Source organism: Hyperolius riggenbachi, chromosome 11 (assembly GCF_040937935.1).
Source record: "Hyperolius riggenbachi isolate aHypRig1 chromosome 11, aHypRig1.pri, whole genome shotgun sequence".
Taxonomy (NCBI): domain Eukaryota; kingdom Metazoa; phylum Chordata; class Amphibia; order Anura; family Hyperoliidae; genus Hyperolius; species Hyperolius riggenbachi.
Genome location: NC_090656.1, coordinates 32374640 through 32396385, shown reverse-complemented (window position 1 = coordinate 32396385; position 21746 = coordinate 32374640). Strand labels below are relative to the sequence as shown.

Here is a 21746-nt window from a genome sequence, read left to right as displayed (position 1 = left end):
ACTGGTAACAAAGGGTTTGTTAACAAATAGGGATTCCCCTCAGATCTCTCCTGGGCCAATGTCTGTAATGTACAATGACTAGTCAAATAACTAGAAAACTGGAGGTGATTTAGCGAATGTATATTATAACTACATCTCTCCTTTCAGAAACAATTCCAGTTTACAAATTTTGGGAACACAACAGGTTTTATCACAGCTCAGAAAGAGTCATTTATACCCAAATACTGGGCAACATTCAAGCTGCCTTTACAACCAAGCTTTGTGAGCGCACCCTAAACTGTCAGTCCCCTCATACCTGATCGTGCTTAAAAGATCTTAAAATGAGGGTCTGATCAATAATGCAATGTATCTGCATTACTGATTTTATTCCAGTAATAAAGTACAAAAAATAAGTAATCGGTAGCCCAGACTCTGAGTGCGCAGATCAGCACATCAAGGAGATATAAAGAGATAATAAAGAGCGTAGTAGTAATAGGAACAGTTTGAAAGCACATTTTCCAGACATAGAGCAGAACATTCTGCAGCCTGTATTCTGCCAATTTAGCCACATACTTTAAAATGGGCTGAAATAAATCATACAAGTATAATGCATTATTCATTGGGGCCCCTACTTTAAAATATTTGAAAGGATACCCGAAGTGACATGTGACATGATGAGATAGACATGTATATGTACAGTGCCTAGCACACAAATAACTATGCTGCGTTCCTTTTTTTCTTTCTCTGCCTGAAATAGTTAAATATCAGGTATGTAAGTGGCTGACTCAGTCCTGACTCAAACAGAAAGTGACTACAGTGTGACCCTCACTGATAAGAAATTCCGATATAAAACACTTTCCTAGCAGAAAATGGCTTCTGAGAGCAAGAAAGAGATAAAAAGGGAAATTTCTTATCAGTGAGGGTCACACTGTTGTCACTTCCTGTCTGAGTCAGGACGGAGTCAGCCACTTACATACCTGATATTTAACTCTTTCAGGCAGAGAAAGAAAAAAAGGAACACAGCATAGTTATTTGTGTGCTAGGCACTGTACATGCCCATGTCTATCTCATCATGTCACCTCGGGTATCCTTTAAGCACACACAAGCAGAAATACAAAAAAACGTACTTCATTTCAGTGATTCTACTGTATAGTGGTTTAGGTCCTCCAGACATCCACTCATCTCTTACAATGAGACACAAGCCTGACAAGGTGAAAGCATCATCAACAGTTATATCTGGAGCATTTAGTGCAACTTGGACAAATTCATAGCAATATCAGGGGCGGAGGAGGCTCTGGCCACGCCCATTGCTGAAAGCACCTCCCACTTAGGTTATTCAGCTTGAGTTCCTTGTCCAGACCTCGTAATTTCTGGAGATTTAGATCCACCATTCATGGGGTGGGGACATTAGAAATCACCTCTATAACAAACAGTAGTAGAATCTGAGAAGAAAGCTCCAGAACACCATACGTACAACTTTTTGAAAAAGTTCTATATGTATTAGAACTGTATTTATCCAGTTTGATCGCTGTAAAAATTGACACAAGCATGAAAATTGATGGTGAAATCCTGGCCGTTCCTCGGGAAGGTACACAAGAGTCCTCGGCGGTTTGGGTTTCCCGTTGGCCACGTCGTTCATAAATTGTTTATAAGAACAATGGAAAAAAATATAATTCATTTAAAAGTGCTTAGAGATAAGCATCTTGATGCAGCAAGTTTGATGACGGACGGCTGTGTTCTCGTAGAGAAAATAATGAAGGCAGCCTCGGTCACCGGGAACCTTTGTCGATTAGAAAAAGTTCCTTTGTTCATAGCTTATTGGTCTGGCCCGACGTGCTGACGTGGACCTTTGTTCCAGCCCAGCCTGAAGGTTTTCGATCCACTGGTGCTCCCTTAGTGTTTCACAAGTTCATCATTCATTACAATTAAGCAATTCAAGTTTCTATATCACCCATGTCTGACAATTCACTTTAGATGGCCACATTTTTATGCAGTGCTTTAATGTAGGGCCTCAACTTGCCTGCCAGCCTGCTACGGCTGTACCTCATTTAGATTTGGGTTGGGGGTTCCTCTTACTTTTTGGGGATTTTATTTGGGCAGAAAGGTTACCCTCTCAATAAGCTGTGCCGAACCATTCCACGACTCAAAAGCAGAAAACCTGCCCAGATATTCTGTGGAAGGCTGTGCTTGTGTTTTACACCCCGGACTCAGTTAGTCAGATACTTCCCAAAAAAGATATTTTTGTAGCTGGGTGAGGTTTTGGTCACCTGTATGCTGCAAGAAAGTTCTTTTGTTTGTTCTTGACTGAAAACCTGATTTGCTAGGATAGTTTATTCTTGACTAAACATCTATGGAGCATCGATTGATTAATGATGGAATCTGTCTCATGGTGAAGGTAGGAACCCCACTCATAGCACTATGGCCCCTACAGCAGACAGACGCGAGGCTTGATGTAGGTGCTGGCCGGCTGGGCTACTATCTGCAGACTGAAATTCCCAGTTTAAAGCTAAGTTTGAACTCTACCCCACCCAAGATACGAGGATCTGGTTTCTTTTTGCTGTAAACAAAATACTTTAATTGTGGAGCAACTTCTGAATTAAGCAATTTTTTGTAAAAAAGCCACTTCAGTGAAAGGATGCTTTTTACAAGCACCCGTTTACGTTAAAAATAATTCCTCTTCCAAAGTGCTTTTGGGAGAAAATAAAAATATAATCTAATTAGACGCCATAATCAATCCCACTGACAGATCCTCGTAAGGATTTATCTCAGTGAAAGAGAGCAACGGACATTTCTTGATAGATTGATATAATTAACACTTAAAAGTGCCACTTCCCAAAAAAACCAAAGCCATATCTGATGGGCTTTATAGCGTCTCTCAAGGCCAAATATCAAGATCTGGACCCAATTCACATTTCTTCATTGGCTCAACAAACAGGATTTTAAAAACGCGTTAATAAATTAAATGCACAATAAAATATAAATTTGGTGTTAAAAGGGGGAGAGTTTAAGAGGTATGTCGGGAGTGGCAGATCCAACAGCCGTTTACGGGTTTTAAAACGAAACATATTATTTCACAGGAAAGAAATGCAGTTTCAGTAGTCAGAACTCTCCTACTTCACACTGGCAATGTTAAGTTGTAAAATGTGCAACTGTGGGATCAGGTCATGTCAGGATCCTGAAGTTTGGAGATCAATGAGGTCACAATGCTGTGTCAAACTCTTCGTGGCCATTGGCCCTGTCCTCAGCTCCGATCTCCAGATCGTGTAGCTGCTCCCTGACCTCATGTTCTAGGTGTGGAGGAACCACAAACTGGTCCTCAGGTTCCAGCTGGGAAGGGGCAGAGAAATAACCAGTCTTTCTCTTTGGCGCCACAGAAGCAACCTCAATGAGGTTAAGGATTTCCTCTAATGGCACCACAGAGCCATTTGAATGTTTCTTCTTATACAAATTGGGCCCGGACATTGAAGAAGGTAAGTCATCCTTGTCGTGGCTTGATGTTGGGTTATGGTTTATGCTGTTCTGTTGCAAGATCTGCATGGTAATACCACTACAGTCGTCATCCAAGCTTTGAAAATTGCCGGCAGCTGGTTCAGGGGAATGCTGCCTGCTGCAATGGATATCCACCTCTACTTCCAGACGGCTGCCCATGATGAGGCCTTCAGCCTGCAACTCATCATCGCTGTCCAGGCCATTCTCTGACTGGTTGCTGGAGAAGGTGGCGCAAGAGGGCTGTCGTTGAAAGATGCTGGCTGATGGAACTGGATGGAGGCTGCATCTCCGCTCTGGCCGTAAAATCAGACCTCCTTCTAGACCGGTGATAGCATGCTCATCTGAAGCTGTGGACCCAACTTCACTACTTACCTCGGACACGGACATCTCACTGCTAAACTCGGAGGCAATGCCACTGCTAGAGGACGGTGTGACCGAATCTGGAGACTCTTTAGTGGTAGCTGTGGTGGTCAGTCCAGAAGGGTTAGGCAATGCAAGCGTGTGCATTTCACAGGTGCAAGTGTCCTCTCCGATGTTGAGGCAGACCACTAGTGCAGCCACATTGTCCTGGCAGCCGTAGCTTTGAGCTAAAGTGCAGAGTTTCTTGGCAGCCGCCAACGGGTCAGGCAGGTGTCGGATAGTCTGTACAGCTTCTGCTGCTGGCAAGTACTCCCACAATGCTTTACACCCCAGGATCAGAAGCTCATCCTGAACAGTTAATGCCAGCGTGCCGATATGAGGATCTGGAAGCACCCAAGGGTGGAGATATGTGCAGCCTAGCAGGCGGGTACAGCAAGTGACGCCATTTACTTTATTGTCCTACAAAGCAAAAAAGAAGAATAAGTAAACACAAGTTGTACTCAAGCCAACAATCAAAAACACAAAAATAACAAAAATCGATATGAAGCCAAAATGTCTTTGTTGCCCTGGACAGGACAGAACTCTATCTTTCTCACTGACTTTCCTCCTAATTACTCTACTGGGGCTACTTCCACAGGGCATAAGTGAAGATCTTTCCAACAGGGAAGCAAACAGCATTAAAAGACTTCTTCCTCTGTCTCCAAAGTGAACAGTGCTAAAGTCAGTATAAATATACTGCTAAATGCAGTATAAACGGACCCAGGACCTTACTATGGACAGATCAGGTGTCTTGGGGAGGAGGAACAGATCTCAGTGCTGGTGACTTGTGAAAAGAAACAAGCAGTTGGGGACAGTTTGAAAATCCAGAAACCAAGCTGCTCGGGGTGACCCAAAACCACTAGGAGAGTGTAGGGGACTAAAAGAGACTGAAAAGCTCGTCTACTAAAAAAAGCAATGCTTAGTGTGGTTTGCCTTCTTAAAACAGAAGCAATTTACAATAATTCAGCTTTAAAGAGAAACTCCGACCAAGAATTTAACTTTATCCCAATCAGTAGCTTGAAAAATCTATTCCTTTTCACAAAGAGACCATCAGGGGGCGCTGTATGACTGATATTGTGGTGAAACCCCTCCCACAAAGCAATTCTGAGTATGTACTCTTGGCAGTTTCCTATCGGTGAACCCTGTTGCATTGTGGGAAATAGCTGTTTACAGCTGTTTCCAACTGCCAAACCAGCAAGCAGCAGCTACATCACCTGCCAGCAGCAAAAATGTCACCATGTGATAAATGTCAGAATATAAATCAGGGATTTAAAATATATTTTACAATGGGCAAACACTGACTAAATCATTTATACATAATTATTGTAAAAATGAAGCACTTTTTTATTACATTATTTTCACTGGAGTTCCTCTTTAAGTGAACATCTGTGGTTACCCACAATGCACCACTACTGAATATGCAAATTCTCTCTTTATGCCCCTGAAGCCAGGCAAGCATCCAGAACCACTGGTGTCTAGCAAGCCTATGTCTGCATGTGGGGTTGATGTGGCTCTGTAAAATGTTAAGCTATAGACTTGCTAGACACCCGCGTTTCTGGATACTAGCCTAGCTTCAGGTGCATAAAGAGAGAATATGCATATTCAGTAGCGGTGCATTATGGGTAACCACAGATGTTCACTTAAAGCTGAATTATTGTAAATTCCTTTGAAAAGAGAGAACTGCGTTCTCCATCAAAATCCTTTTTTCTCATTGGCAGGAAGTGCAGAGGCAGCGGGAAGATAGAGACAGTTGCAAGCAGCTGGTATTGTAGGAGCTGTATGCCCTGTCACATGAGGCATTTAAAGTAAATCTGTAGCAAAAATAAAAACAGATACTCACCTAAGGAGAGGGAAGGCTCTGGGCCCTATACCGTGTTTCCCCGAAGATAAGACACTGTCTTATATTAATTTCAGCCCCAAATATCATGCTAGGTCTTATTTTCGGGGAGGGCTTACAATTTTTTTTCTCAGTGGCAGCCCCCAGCCCAGTAAAGCCATTCCCTCCCTCCCTCCCTGATGTGCTGCTGGTACATAGCCGAGGGGACCTTGTCCAGAACGGCAGCGGCAGCCCAGTAAAGCCCTTCCCTCCCTCCCTCTCTCATGTGCTGCCCTGGACTACCGTAGGTCCCCTCGGCTGCAGAATGGCAGCCCCAGCCCAGTAAAGCCCTTCCCTCCCTCCTTCCCTCTGCAGAGTGGCGAGCGGGCATTACAGCACAGGATACTCACCAGCTTCCTACGTAGCAGCGATAACGTCTCTCTTCAGCAGCACCCGGTTCCTCTGCTTGACAATGGCGGCTCACGTCATGTGACGCGGATGTGCGTGTGTCACATGACTAGAGCCGTTGTTGCCAGGGAGAGGAAGCTGGACACTGCTGAGGCAAGACGCTAACGCAGGCACGTCGGAAGCCGGTGAGTTCCTTCTGCTGTAATACGGTAATGCTCCGCTCGTGACTCTGCCAATGGAGGGAGCGAAGGGGAAGGGGAAGGGGACACATTGTGCGGCCAATCTAGGCCTTATATTCAGAGAATGTCTTATATTTCAAGCTTGCTTGAAATATAAGGTCTGTCTTATTTTCGGGGGATGTTTTATTTTAGGGGAAAGACGGTAGAGTCGTGTTCCCCAACCCTGTGCTTAAAGAGGAACGAAAATCTTAACATTTAAAACACATACAAATAAGAAGCATGTGTCTTCCTGAGTAAAATGAGCCATAAATTACGTTTCTCCTATGTTGCTGTCACTTACAGTAGGTAGTAGTAATCTGACAGAACCTACAGGTTTTGGGCTAGTCCAACTCTCCATAGGGGATTCTCAACATGGCCATTATTTTTTATAAAGACACTCCCTGAAAAGGATTTATATAAAGATGCTGGCTAGACTCCCTTCTTCACTGTACACTTTTTTGCAGTTGGACGGAGCAACTGCCATTCACTAAGTGCATTTTGAAAATAAATAAATCCCTGTGAACCCCCCATGAGGAGATGGGCTAGTCCAAAACCTGCTGACTCTGTCAGATTTCAGTGACAGCAATAGATTTCAGTGACCGCAACAGATTTCAGTGACAGCAACATAGAAGAAAGGTAATTGATGGCTCATTTTACTATGGAAGAAATGTGCATGTTTTGTGGAAATCCAAAGAGGTAAAGTTAATCAGTTCTGCTGAGACACTAATTACCTGTGAATCACCTGTGAATGTTTGTGGTTTTCCGCAAAATGTACTGTTGGTGAGCCTTGAGGACAGGGTTGGGGAACTCCGCTATAGAGCCTTCCTGCTCTCCTCACGGTTCCCGCGGGAAGCTTCGGATGTCTTCAGGAGCTTGAGTGCTCCAGAAGATGGACGGCTCCGTATTGCGCATGCACGAGCGCGCAAGACAGTGTGCTCACGCATGCGCAGTAGGGAGCGGCCCGTCTTCGGGAGCACTCAAGCTTCTGAAGACTTCCGAAGCCTCGAGCAACGGTGGATAGCAGTCTCCGTCCTATCAATCTAAGACTGCTAACGGGGGATCTAGTCCTGGAACGCGGGACCGCGAGGAAACCGGGTAGGCTCCATAAGACCCAAAGCCTTCCCTCTCCTTAGGTGAGGATCTGTTTTTTGTTCTCATTTTCGCTTCAGACTCCCTTTAATCATATATAAACTATATTCCTAAGCATGAGTCGCCTTTATAAGGAAGGTCCCTTTAGTTTAAGTACAAATATGCACCGTAACACTCTGAGGCATCAGTAACACGCAGCCCCTCCTACCTCTGTGATAATGGCTTTCTGCTCCTTGATCCTTGCAAGTTCCTCTGGACATTGCTCCACACTGAAGACCCGGGACAGTGCAAGAGGCTGCCCGTTCCGACAAAGCACAGCCTGGCAGGTCCCCACGTTGGCCACCGTCAGAGAGAAGCCGCTGCTATGCTCAGGTGTACCGCGCCCAACGTAACACAAGAGGGCAGAAGAGCCCAACTTCTGACCAGCAGTTCCCAACTTCCTACAGAAAAAAACAGCAAAAACATCCATTCGTATAAAAGGTTCAGAGCCAAGCTGGCCCCCCTCCAATCAGCAAAAATACAAATTCCATCATGTTTGATTAGTGCTATGTTTGTACTGCAAAAATTATTTGTGCTACTTTTTTCACAGACAACAACATCACCCAGCCCCCGTACAACAGCCTAAGGCAGTGATCTGCAAACTTGGCTCTCCCACTGTTAAGGAACTACAAGTCCCACAATGCATTTGCCTTTATGAATTGTGCCTGTGGCTGTTAGACTCTCGCAATGCATTGTGGGACTTGCAGTTCCTTAACAGCTGGAGAGCCAAGTTTGCAGATCACTGGCATAGGGGCATGGAACTGGTATGGTTGGACTGAGCTGTATTTGTGTTCATCTGTGCTGCAAAAATCATCATTCTATCTTTTATATCCCCCCCCCCCCCCCACAACAACATCGCAAAAGCTGTGTGAACTTCTGACCTTTATAAAAACCTGCATGGATGTTAAAATGAAATGAAGATGTTGCACCTTTAGGCCTGTTTCACACTGCAAACCAGCATTAGCGGTGCGTTGCGGCCACCACACCGCTAAAAACAGGCCTTCAGGGAACACCGTGTTAGTATGCGGTGTTCCCTGTCTGTCCACCAGCCAAACAGGAAGTGATGCTTGCGGTCACTTCCTGCTTCAGGGTATGTGAAAGTGCATGGAAGTACATTGTAAAAATACGCTTCTGTGCATGTGCGCTGCGACGCCAACTTTAAAAGAAAAAAAAATGCGTCGCCATAGACTAACATTACTTCCGGGACGAAACAGATCGCTGCGGATCCCACACGGTAACGTATTTCTGCGCTAGTGTTAGATCAGGGACTTCTGGCGCAGCATACCGCAACGTGGGAAGTATGAACTTCCCCAGAGGGTGTCATTAGGCTGCGGTAGCACCGCGCCAGTGTGAAAGGGCCCTTACTCATCTGTTATTTCTTGATGCCACAGAAGTGCTAAAATAAATCTGTATAGATGGACTTCCTGTGTTGGGATGACAACGGTAGGAAGTTACTGTGATTCTCCTCCTCCTGTTAATCCCCCGATGGCCCATGTAATGACTAGCCTAGCCCTATGTCATTGAGCTGCCCGTCAGCACATGCATGATTAGAATGAGTTCTGTTCAGGGACACGTGTAGGTTGATTTTGGTCTGTTTGTGCTGCTGTTAGTCCTGAATGTGTCTGAGGCAGTTCCTGAGGGGCCCCGGAGCATCAAAATCTCTGCAACCGTGTCTCATACAGATTCCCCCCCCCCTCCCCCACCCCTAGACCCCAAACCCTGCTGCTTACTGAGACAGGTTTGTGAATCTTGTCTCAAAAACCAGTGGTTGCTGGGGGTCTGCAAACTGGCACCAGGAAATTAGCTCAGAGGGTCCCCTACCTACTCTCTAAAGGTGTGACTCCGCTGACTGCATGCTTGTCCCAGGGATGATTATGCTGGCTGCATGCTTGTTCCAGGGATGATTATGCTGTTTGCATGCTTGTCCCAGGAATGATTATGCTGGCTGCATGCTTGTCCCAGGAATGATTATGCTGGCTGCATGCTTGTTCCAGGGATGATTACACTGGCTGCATGCTTGTTCCAGGGATGATTATGCTGGCGGCATGCTTGTTCCAGGAATGATTATGTTGGCTGCATGCTTGTCCCAGGGATGATTATGCTGGCTGCATGCTTGTTCCAGGGATGATTATGCTGACTGCATGCTTGTTCCAGGGATGATTATGCTGACTGCATGCTTGTTCCAGGGATGGTTACACTGACTGCATGCTTGTTCCAGGGATGGTTACACTGGCTGCATGCTTGTTCCTGGTGAAATTCTGCTGGCGGCATGCTTGTTACAGGGATGATTATGCTGACTGCATGCTTGCCCCAGGGATGATTACACTGGCTGCATGCTTGTCCCAGGGATGATTATGCTGGCTGCATGCTTGTCCCAGGGATGGTTACACTGACTGCATGCTTGTTCCAGGGATGATTATGCTGACTGCATGCTTGTTCCAGGGATGGTTACACTGGCTGCATGCTTGTTCCTGGTGAAATTCTGCTGGCGGCATGCTTGTTCCAAGTGTGACTGGGAAATTATTGAAGCCAAAGAGCAGCATGATAAATGTGCCACTGGCATTTTTTTTAAAAAGAAGAGAACAAATATGTCAGCCTCCATATCCCTCCCCTCTCGCTTTTGACTACCTTTAGCAGAACAATATTACCCCTCTTAATGGGAATGTCCAGGATGAATAAAAAACAATCTACTTACCTCAGACTTCCTACAGCCCCTGGCAGCCGTCCTGTGCCCTCGCTGCAGCTCCGCTCCTCGCTGGTGGCCCGAGGTCTGCTCCGGAACAAGAGGCCTACTTGCGTTCCAGCATGCAGCTCACGTAATCGCCCTGACGTCATCCAGACTGTACTGTGCAGGCGCAGTAGTTTTATGCCTGCGCAGTACAGCCCGGATGACATCAGTGCGACTCTGTGAGCCGCATGCAGGAGCGCAAGTAGATGCCGACCTAGAGGGTGAGCATCTGTACCGGAGGGGACCTGGAGCCACTGGAGCTGCGGCGAGGGCACAGGAGGGCTGCCAGGTAGATTTTTGATTTTTATTCTTCCTGGACCTTCTATTTAAAACAGTGAGCATGTTCACAACATAAATTCCATCATGTGATAAAAAAAAGTCCATCACATAACTCCTGAATTCATTGTTACTGCCTGGCAAGTGACAGTGGCATAGGCAAAAAGTGATTTATAGCGCATGTCCCTCTGGGAGAAATGTACATATTACATGTATGCAGTTTACATTTTCCAATTTTTTGTTATAGTGCGCCTTTAACAGAGAGGAGGCGTGGCTGACCTGTGTGACACCAGGAAGGTGTGGCACATGAAGGTCCGGTCACAATCGGATTGCTGCATCTCTTCTAAGAGGACATCCCCCATAGTGCACTGCAGTAAACGTGGGACTTCCTCGTTTTTATCGCCATCAAACATTCCGTACAAAGCCTCAACTCCATCGGTGAAATCCCCGACAGCCAGAGAGGAGACGCAGAGCCTGAGGAGAGGAAAAACACCATGAGGCGTTCTGGCGACTACCGAGGTGTGAATAATTCCCCGCCCCCACAGTACTCACTTGTTCCGCTGCCCAGACATCTCTGCTAAGCCGTGATTCCAGGAGACGGACGGCACCGGCAGGTCGGCGTTTGGCAAAGGTTTATTGTCAAGTTTCAGAATGGGAATGTGACTGCGTGAAATAACAGAGAGACATTAATACATAGAGATAAATTGCATATTCAGGAGCGGGGCATTATGGGAAACCACAGTTTCTCAGATAAAGCTGAATTGTTGCTAATACCTTCTGTTTTAAGAAGGCAAACTACACTGAGCGTTGCTTTTTAGTAGGAGGGCTTTTTGGACTTTTATAGTCCCCTATACGTTCCTAGTGGATCTTACTCATCATGAGCAGTCTGGGTATTCTGTATTTATGTTGTTAGACAAGAAATATAACAGGAGAGTCCACCATCTGTGCAACTCCATGGTCCCATCAATTGGCTACTGCTCGTGCCCCACCCCCGATTGGCTTAAATTTTCTTTCCTGTCCAATCAATACTTTTGAAGGATATCAAGAAAGACAAGTAGAACTCCAGAAACCAAAAAATAGTCTTAATTTTATCTTCAAGATCCTCATTGTAAAAAGTGCATCTAAACAGGCGTAATCAACAGTCAAACGTAGCTGCTCTGTACAGAAGTGAAAACTCTAAAAATAACAACAGTGTTTGTCACAGAGAAGAATACTGTGCAGGGGTGATTTACACAACTGAAGGTCCCTAAAAAAAGTCACAATAAAAAATAAATCCATCCCTACTGAGGCTCAGAACCAGGTACTAATGGTAACCAACCACTAGACTGTCCTACATCGGCTCTGAGGCCTAGGACCCACTAAAGGCCTGGACCCATCGTGCCGGTGCCGTTACCTGAAGATGTCATGCAGCTGATGGTCCAACACCAGGTCGTTGTTCCCTTTCAGATCCAGCTCATGCAGGACAGGGGGCAAGCTTTCGGGGGCTGGTATCTCCACCAGGTTGTTACAGCTCAAGTCCACCAACTGCAGGGAGAAATAAGCAAGAGTTACCTACTAGAGGGCAAGGCAGTGATAATGGGGTGACAGTATGAACAAGAGTGCAGGGGGAGAGGGCAGAGAAGACAGGTGGGAGAGAGCAGTAGGGGGATCAGGGTGAGAGAGAGACAAGTCTGCAGGGGGGAAAGGGCAGAGGGGACAGAAGGGGGGTGTCAGGGTATGAGAGGGACAAGCCTGCAGGGGAGAGGGAGCAGAGGGGACAGAAGGGGGGATAAAGGTATAAGAGGGACAAGCCTGCAGGGTAGAGAGAGCAGAGGGGACAGAAGGGTGGGAGATGGACATCTGCAGCACAGCATGCATGATGTAGAGGGCAGTGGAGACAGAAGGGGGGGGGGGGGGTCAGGTAGAAAGAGGGATAGGTGTAGAGCTGTAGCACAGCTTGTGGGGGGAAAGGCAGAGGGGACAGGATCAGGGCGAGAGATGGACAGCTGAAAGAGGTCTGAGCTAGTAGGTTTGGCAGTGATGGTGTAAGACCTGGATAAGTGGCAGGTTGAAGATCTCGGGGAAGACGCTGAGCCGGTTGGAGTGGGCGATGAGGGTGTGGAGGTGCTTGCAGTTGGACACTGTACTCGGGATTGACTTCAGACGGTTTCCACTGAGGTTCAGCTCCTCCAGGAACTCCAGCTTGTTCAGCTTGCTGAGACATGAAAATAAACATAATAATATTTATATTGAGAATTCCTGACAATAGCCACACCCTAACAACAAACACCTGACCATACTCCAGCCTTTGTATTGGTGTAGAGGCCAGCTTGTAGTCAAACGGTTGGGCAGGAAGGGGAGGGGCTGTCTATGTGGCGAGACCTCTGTCTGACAACAAGACTATAAGCAGTAGGGTATTGTACCGTGTTAGCCATCAGTAAAAGCAAGAAGTTTTAAATCAGGATGATACCATTTATTGGCTAACTACAAATGAATAAGAATAAACAAGCTTTCGGCCTTGCAGCCTTCGTCAGGTTTACATCCTGTAAACCTGGACAGGATGTAAACCTGACGAAGGCTGCAAGGCCGAAAGCTTGTTTATTCTTATTCATTTGTAGTTAGCCAATAAATGGTATCATCCTGATTTAAAACTTCTTGCCAAGACTATAAGCCAACCTCAGCATCAATGGAAAGGTTGGCTTTATATCAGGTGGGATGGAATGGGCGTGGTCAAGGCACAGACAACTGGAAAAATATGCACAGCTATCTGCAGCAGTGCAAGTGGAAGGATGCACACAATGTAGTTGTTAGGGCTCGTTTCTACCTGTGCGTGGCAGGCGTCTTGTAAGACGCGATGCCAGCACAACTGCTCGCCTCTCGCAGCCGAAGAAACATCTTGTGTTTACTAGCTAGCTGCTCTGCCGAGGTAGTCAGCTGACACTGCTAGGGGATCAAATTACAACTTGTGATTAGTCACAGATGAGGTGGGAATTAGACAGGCTAAACTCTCTAAATACATACAGGGTGCATTTATCTCTGTTTTCCTTCTGTCCCATGCAAGAGTTCAAGTCCACTTTACCTGGCTGGGAAGGTCTCCAGCTGGTTGTAGGCCAGATGCAGCACCCTGAGGTTGGCATGAATGGTTAGGAATGGAACGTATTGGTCAGTTATCTGGTTGTTGGTTAGGTAGAGGGCGTGTAGTCTGGTCCCGACCTCCTCTCCGCTGAACATAGATGGCAGGGTCTCCAGGACATTGGCAGACGCATTGAGGAACCTGAGACTGACAAGAAACATCCACTTATCGTGAAAGAGTCATGAAACCACGAGGAAAACATGTCTGTAAAATGATAGTACCACGGAAGAGTTATCTGTGAAAACCTGCACTAGTACATCAGCAATCCAATAACCCCCCCTGAGCACTGTATTGCAGTAATGTGTGTATCAAGCAATTGCAGAGTTGTACATTACTATAGAGCAGGGGTAGGGAACCTATAGCTCGGGAGACAGATGTGGCTCTTTTGATGGCTACATCTGGCTTAGATACAAATCAGTAGGGGTTGATTTACTAAGCTACACTGCTCAAGCAGCACAACTTAGTGTGGCAGCGCAAGTAACATTTTTAAAGTAGTGCACGCTACTGCTGTAGCATGTATTTACTCGCACTCCCCCCAAAACTAACGTTCGCTCCAATTGTCCCACCCTGGTTCATGTCAGGTCTAGTGACTTTGTAGGGCGAGATCCTTGCACTTTGATTGGCCCAATGGGCTGTCACTTGACTTGGGCCAAAATGTGGTGCACTGTGATTAGTTCGGGGAACCCTCGGTTCCCTTTCTCAATCGCCGCTACTAAAATGCCCCTGGGTAAGAGTGGCGGTCACATGCACCCATGCGCATGCACTTGAGTGACGTCTATCTGGCCAACTATAGTCGTCCAGATAGACAGAAGAGGTAAATAAAATCTTGAAACAAAATCTAAACAAAATTTCAAAATTACTCCCCCAAATCCCTGACTATTTATACTCCAAATCTGCAGCTGCTCAACCTGCATGAATACAAATGTAAAGGTGGCCATACATCTAGCGATGATGGGAAGATTCGACCTAGAGACAAATCTCTCTCTGACCAGAGATCGGTCAGCTGTCCATACTCCGCAGGCCGATTCCCAATCGATTTCAACATGAAATGGCTCAGGAATCAGCCACGTCCGTAGCGTCGCGGCTGCCCTCCATAGCGTATCAATGTACCCCTGTGTGTGCATTTATACATAACCTGTCCTGTGTTGCCCACCGCACGGTACCCATCTGTCTTCAGAATCCCCCGCAGATTATTATAGGTAGGTAACCAGGTCTAGGTGCCCCCAGTATAAATTAGCCAGGGACAGAAGTCCCCCAGTATAGGCTAGCTAGGCACAGGTGTCCCCCAGTATAAGTTAGCTAGGTGTAGGGGCTCCAGTATAGGCTAGCTAGGTACAGGTGTCCCCCAGTATAAGTTAGCTAGGTGTAGGGGCTCCAGTATAGGCTAGCAAGGCACAGGTGTCCCCAGTATAGGCTAGCTAGGCACAGGTGTCCCCCGTATAGGCTAGCTAGGCACAGGTGTCCCCCAGTATAGGCTAGCTAGGCACAGGTGTCCCTCAGTATAGGCTAGCTAGGCACAGGTGTCCTCCAGTATAGGCTAGCTAGACACAGGTGTCCCCCGTATAGGCTAGCTAGGCACAGGTGTCCCCCAGTATAGGCTAGCTAGGCACAGGTGTCCCTCAGTATAGGCTAACTAGGCACAGGTGTCCCCCAGTATAGGCTAGCTAGGCACAGGTGTCTCACAGTATAGGCTAGCTAGGCACAGGTGTCCCCCAGTATAGGCTAGCTAGGCACAGGTGTCTCCCAGTATAGGCTAGTTAGGCACAGGTGTCTCCCAGTATAGGCTAGCTAGGCACAGGTGTCCCCCAGTATAGGCTAGCTAGGCACAGGTGTCCCCCAGTATAGGCTAGCTAGGCACAGGTGTCCCCCAGTATAGGCTAGCTAGGCACAGGTGTCCCCCAGTATAGGCTAGCTAGGCACAGGTGTCCCCCAGTATAGGCTAGCTAGGCACAGGTGTCCCCCAGTATAGGCTAGCTAGGTACAGGTGTCTCCCAGTATAGGCTATCTAGGCACAGGTGTCCCCCAGTATAGGCTAGCTAGGCACAGGTGTCTCCCAGTATAGGCTAGCTAGGCGCAGGTGTCTCCCAGTATAGGCTAGCTAGGCACAGGTGTCTCCCAGTATAGGCTAGCTAGGCACAGGTGTCTCCCAGTATAGGCTATCTAGGCACAGGTGTCTCCCAGTATAGGCTAGCTAGGCACAGGTGTCTCCCAGTATAGGCTATCTAGGCACAGGTGTCTCCCAGTATAGGCTATCTAGGCACAGGTGTCCCCCAGTATAGGCTAGCTAGGCACAGGTGTCTCCCAGTATAGGCTAGCTAGGCACAGGTGTCTCCCAGTATAGGCTAGCTAGGCACAGGTGTCCCCTAGTATAGGCTAGCTAGGTACATGTGTCCCTCTGTATAGGCTAGCTAGGCACAGGTGTCCCCCAGTATAAGGTAGCTAGGTGTTCGGGCTCCAGTAAACGTTATGTAGTAACAGGGGAGCTAGTAAAGGCCCCCCCCCCTATCCAGCCGATGTTACTCACCAAGCCTCTGCCCAGCAATCGCTGCAGTCTCCCCGCACAGCTCCGGTATTCTCTATGGGGAGGATCGGGATGGAGCGTCATGATGCTGCTCAGTCCCGATCCTCCCCATACAGAATACCGGAGCTGTGCAGGGAGGCTGCAGCGATCTTTGGACAGAGGCTTGGTGAGTAACAGCGGCTGAATTAGCGGGGATTGGGGGGCACCTCTACTAGCTCCCCTTTTGCTGGATAACTTTTACTGGAGCCCCTACACCTAGCTAACTTATAGTGGGGGACTTCTGTACCTGGCTAACTTATACTGGGGGCACCTAGACCTGATTACTTACCTACAATAATCTGCGGGGGATTCTGACACACCTGTGTCTTGCAAAACCTCCTGAGCGGCATGCTCGACACAGTGTCGGGCAAACCTCTCAGGAGGTTAAAAGAGAAGGCATTTGCGATAATTCAGATTTAAGTGAGCGACTGTGGTCTCCCACAATGCACCACTGCTTAGTATGCAAATGATCTCTTTATGCCCCTGAAGCCATGCTCACCTGTTTCAGACTGTTGGTCCTCAGTGCATGACTGGGACTGATCTGGATCTATGGGATAGGGCTTGGAACAATACAACAGAATACCCAAGCAGCTCAGGGTAACCCAGAACCACTAGGAAAGGATAAGGGGCTAAAGAGACCCAAAAGCCCTCCTACTAAAAAGCTATTCTCGGCGTAACTTGCCTTCTTAAAACAGAATGTTTTATCACAAATACCTTCTGTTTTTAAGAAGGAAAATTACACTGAGCATTGCTTTTTAGTAGGAGGGTTTTTGGCCTATTTTAGCCCCCTATACATTCCTAGTGGTTCCTGGTCAACCTGAGTTGCTTAGATAGTAAAGTGACCACAAGACGTCACAGTCTGTAAAGTGTGATGATCTCTAAGGTATTGTATTTCCTGTATTCATTCTGTGGCTTCCTCTCTGTTCTAAGTACAGTGGGATGGGAAAGTTTGGGCAACCTTGTTAATCGTCATGATTTTTCTGTATAAATCATTGGTCGTTACGATAAAAAATGTCAGTTAAATAGATCATACAGCAGAGTAACCAAGCATCTCAGGGTGACCCAAACCACTATATATGTATCATATAGGAGACACATACAGTGATATTTGAGACGATAAATGAAGTTTATTGGATTTACAGAAAGTGCGCAATAATGGTTTAAATAAAATTACGCAGGTGCATAAATGTCATTTTATTGATTCCAAAATCTTTATAGCTAATTGAACTCAAATTGGCTTGGTAAGCTCAGTGACCCCTGATCTACATACACAGGTGAATCCAATTATGAGAAAGCGTATTTAAGGGGGGCAATTGTAAATTTCCCTCCTCTTTTTATTTTCTCTGAAGAGTAGCAACATGGGGGTCTCAAAACAACTCTCAAATGACCTGAAGACGATTGTTCACCATCATGGTATAGGGGAAGGATACAGAAAGCTGTCTCAGAGATTTCACCTGTGTTTTCACAGTTAGGAACATATTGAGGACATGGAAGACCACTGGCTCAGTTCAAGTTAAAGGGAACCTAAACTGAGGTGGATATGGATGTTTCCTTTTAAACAATACCCTTTGCTTGCCAGTCCTGCTGATCTCTTTGGTTGCAGTGGTGGCTGAATCACATACCTGAAACAAGCATGCAGCTAATTTAGTCTGACTTCAGTCAGAGCACCTGATCTGCATGTTTGTTCAGGGGCAGTGGCTGAAAGTATTAGAGACACAGGATCAGCAGGAGAGTCAGGCAATTGGTATTATTTATTAGTCTATAAAAGGAAAAATCCATATCCTTCTCAGTTTAGGTACCCTTTAAGGCTCAAAGTGGCAGACCAAGAAAAATCTCCGATAAACAGAAGCGGCAAATGGTGAGAACAGTCAAGAGTCAACCCACAGATCAGCACCAAAGAGCTAAACATCATCTTGCTGCAGATGGAGTCACTGTGCATCGTTCAACCATTCGGTGCACTTTACACCAGGAGATGCTGTATGCGAAAGTGATGCAGAGGAAGCCTTTTCTCCGCCCACAGCACAAACCGAGCCGCTTGAGGTATGCTAAAGTACATTTGGACAAGCCAGCTTCATTTTGGAATACGGAGCTGTGGACTGATGAAACTAAAATTGAGTTATTTGGGCATAACAAGGGGAATTATGCATGGAGGAAAAACAACACCGCATTCCAGAAAAGCACCTGCTACCTACAGTAAAATATGGTGGTGGTTCCATTATGCTGTGGGGCTGTGTGGCCAGTGCAGGGACTGGGAATCTTGTCAAAATTGAGGGACGCATGGATTCCACTCAGTATCAGCAGATTCTGGAGACCAATGTCCAAGAATCAGTGACAAAGCTGAAGCTGCTCCAGGGCTGGATCTTTCAACAAGACGACAACCCTAAACACTGCTCAAAATCAACTAAGGCATTCATGCAAAGGAACAAGTACAACGTTCTGGAATGGCCATCTCAGTCCCCAGACCTGAATATAATTGAAAATCTGTGGTGTGAGTTAAAGAGAGCTGTCCATGCTTGGAAGCCATCAAACCTGAAAAAAACTAAAGATGTTTTGTGAAAAGGAATGGCCCAAAATACATTCAACCAGAATCCAGACTCTCACTGGAACCTACAGGAAGCGTTTATAGAGGCTGTAATTTCTGCAAACGGAGAATCTACTAAATATTGATTTCATCTCTTTTTTGTGGTGCCCAAATGTATGCACCTGCCTAATTTTGTTTAAACAATTACTGCACACTTTCTGTAAATCCAATAAACTTCAAGTCACTTCTCAAATATTACTGCGTGTGCCTCCTATATGATATATTTAACTGACATTTTTATTGTAACAACCAATGATTTATACAGGAAAATCATGACGATTGACAAGGTTGTCCAAACTTTCGCATCCCACTGTAAGTTGCATTCCCTGATGGTTGTGTAGGATTTATCTCTGTACGTTTTCTTCAGTAGACTTCTAATTTGTTATACTGAGTACCTATCTGAGTGTACCTAAAACTCTGCTCCGCCAGATATTACGTGAAGATAAGCAGAGGACACCGGCACTAGTATGCAGCAGGGACAGATCAACCGATGCAGGCCACAAGCAACGTGCTCTCATGCAGCAGCAGACATCACAGGAATAAGAGAGAGCGAGGCATTGCTGCTATACAAGCCCTTTATTGGGTTGGGCAGACACAGTGGTTACAAGCAGTATGGGTGGTAAGCCTGACAGCTGTTTCGCAGGGTCAAGCCTTGCTTCGTCAGAGGCAAAACATGCACTTGTTTTGCCTCTGACGAAGCGGGGCTTGACCCTGCCAAACAGCTGTCAGGCTTACCACTCCCACTGCTTGTAACCACTGTGTCTGCACCACAGGAGAAAGGACTTGTATAGCAGCAACGCCTCAATCTCTCCTCGCGCTCTCTCATTCCTTTGTATTCCATCAGATATTACAGCCTAAAGGTGGCCATACATCTCTCGACTTGGCGGCCGATCGACCATCCAATGCAAGACTCCCTAACAATGTTAATTCTCATAGTGTGCCCTAGTGGCTTCAGCTCTGGCACTTTGAGTCCACCAGGAGAAAAGTGCAATATAAATGTTGCGTGTCTTGACCTATCACAAACAGCGTCTCTCTTTCCTGTCCAACACACATTTGCTCATACAAATATTGGGTAACAGTGAGGCAATTACAGGTGCTACAACACCTCACTGATGTCAGAGGACAGTATAATCTGCAAAAGCCAATTACTGTGACACCCCTTGACTTTGGGGTAAGCTCCGCCCCCTACTACCTTCTGTGTCATGGCTGGTGCAAAATGCGGCAACTCCAAACACGAGTGAAGCATAGGCACACCAAAGCACAGAAAGTCACACACAACCTAAATATTCTCCCAAGTTCCCAACACAGCTGTGGCCATTTTGTCCTCGTCAGACACTTACTTTAAAGCTACGGTGAAGAGGGAGTCCGGAAGGTGCCTCAACATATTGTGCTGCACATCTAGCGTCTCCAGGGGGACAGCCTCCGGAGGGCACGGCAGACTCCGCAGCTGGTTGTGACCAATCTGTAATCTTCTCAGACTCGGAGAGCCCATAATCCTATCCAGGAAACACAGTATCAGCATTAGAAAAGTGACCATTTCACAGCCACATCAAGAAACGAGACATCAGCTCTACACATGGCAAATGGCAAGAAAAGCCAGTGTACATCTGTGGCAGGAAGTCACAGAAATACACTACAGCGAATCTTTCTTCCCCTCGGCGGTCAGCATCCTGAACTCCCTCCACATTCTTCCACCCCCCCATCAGTGTGCACCGCCTCTTAAATGAAACATCCGAGGTAGACAAAAAATGACACCTGCGCAGAACACTCCAGATAACGTGAGAGTGATTGACAGCAGCGCTCATGTAGGCGCAGTAGAAGCCGACCTGGCGAGGTCAGCATCTGAAGCGGAGGGGATCCCGGAACTCCAGAGCTGCGTCGAGGGACATATCGGCTGCCAGGGGCTGGAGGAAGCACCAGGTAAGTAGCTCGCATTTTTTTTTCTACCTTAGATGCTTCCTTTAAGATGTGACCAGGGCAATACTTTTCTTTTGGTCAAACAGTCAACCGGCCCCAATTACTAACTGATTAGATTTCCCGTGACATAATTTGGAAGTGTTTGCATGAGTATACTGTTGTTTACTAAGCTGTCTTCATTTGCTTCTGTCAACTGCATGTTGTGGGCCTATCTATCTATCTATCTATCTATCTATCTATCTATCTATCTATCTATCTATCTATCTATCTATATCCTCTACATTGAACTATGTATTGTGCAAAACCCCAATTCTGAACAGGACTCAGTCATGCTTAGCAAGGTAAACAATTCTGAAAAATAATGAAGTGCCTATTGGTTTTGAGCATTAGTAATTTGCATTGCTCTACAGCAGGGGTGCCCAATAGGTCGATCTACTGGTAGATCGCGACCGCCTATTTGGTAGATCGCGGCCGTGTCATGTAACATTTTGCGTCTGTCAGCTGTCAGAATCTGCTGGCAGCCGCTGGCCAATCAGAACAAGAGGCAGAGAGGAGAGGGGCGGTACAGCGGGAGAGGAGGACACGGCCGCGACGTCATAGCTGGGGGTGGCGCTGGGCCTGGGCACAATGCGTCAATGCACGCTGCCCGCCGCCCCCTTCGCTCGCCGGACTCCGGAGGCACTTGCAGCGCGGCTGATGGAAGGGAGACCAGGAGGAGCCCCAGACACCGCCGCTGGAACTGGAGGGAGGCGAGTGGCCCCTACGCCTAACTACACTATACCTGGCTAACTATCCTGAAGGTCCCTGCACCTAACTACTCCATACCTGGCTAACTATACTGAAGACACCTACACCTAACTACACTATACCTGGCTAACTATACTGAAGGCCCCCACACCTAACTACAGTATACCTGGCTAACTATACTGAAGGCACCTACACCTTACTACACTATACCTGGCTAACTATACTGAAGGCCCCCACACCTAACTACAGTATACCTGGCTAACTATACTGAAGGCCCCCACACCTAACTACAGTATACCTGGCTAACTATACTGAAGGCACCTACACCTAACTACACTATACCTGGCTAACTATACTGAAGGCTCCTATACCTATCTACCTATACTGA

The 21746-nt window shown here is 46.7% G+C and overlaps 1 protein-coding gene across 2 annotated transcripts in view; it reads right to left on the bottom strand.

Annotated features, from left to right (window-relative positions):
* Positions 1–1456: 1456 nt before the first annotated feature.
* Positions 1457–21746, bottom strand: part of PHLPP2 (PH domain and leucine rich repeat protein phosphatase 2) — an 88227-nt gene continuing 67937 nt past the window's right edge. Inside the window, exons 12-19 of one of the 2 annotated variants that reach the window (XM_068259743.1) lie at positions 20035–20190; positions 13500–13700; positions 12473–12635; positions 11835–11965; positions 10994–11104; positions 10721–10915; positions 7607–7838; positions 1457–4287 (exon numbers count right to left, since the gene is read on the bottom strand). In XM_068259743.1, the coding sequence (XP_068115844.1) occupies positions 3178–4287; positions 7607–7838; positions 10721–10915; positions 10994–11104; positions 11835–11965; positions 12473–12635; positions 13500–13700; positions 20035–20190 (2299 nt within the window). In that variant the 3' untranslated portion in view covers positions 1457–3177. The remainder of the gene's footprint in view (positions 4288–7606; positions 7839–10720; positions 10916–10993; positions 11105–11834; positions 11966–12472; positions 12636–13499; positions 13701–20034; positions 20191–21746) is intronic. The other variant, XM_068259744.1, reaches the window with a different exon arrangement.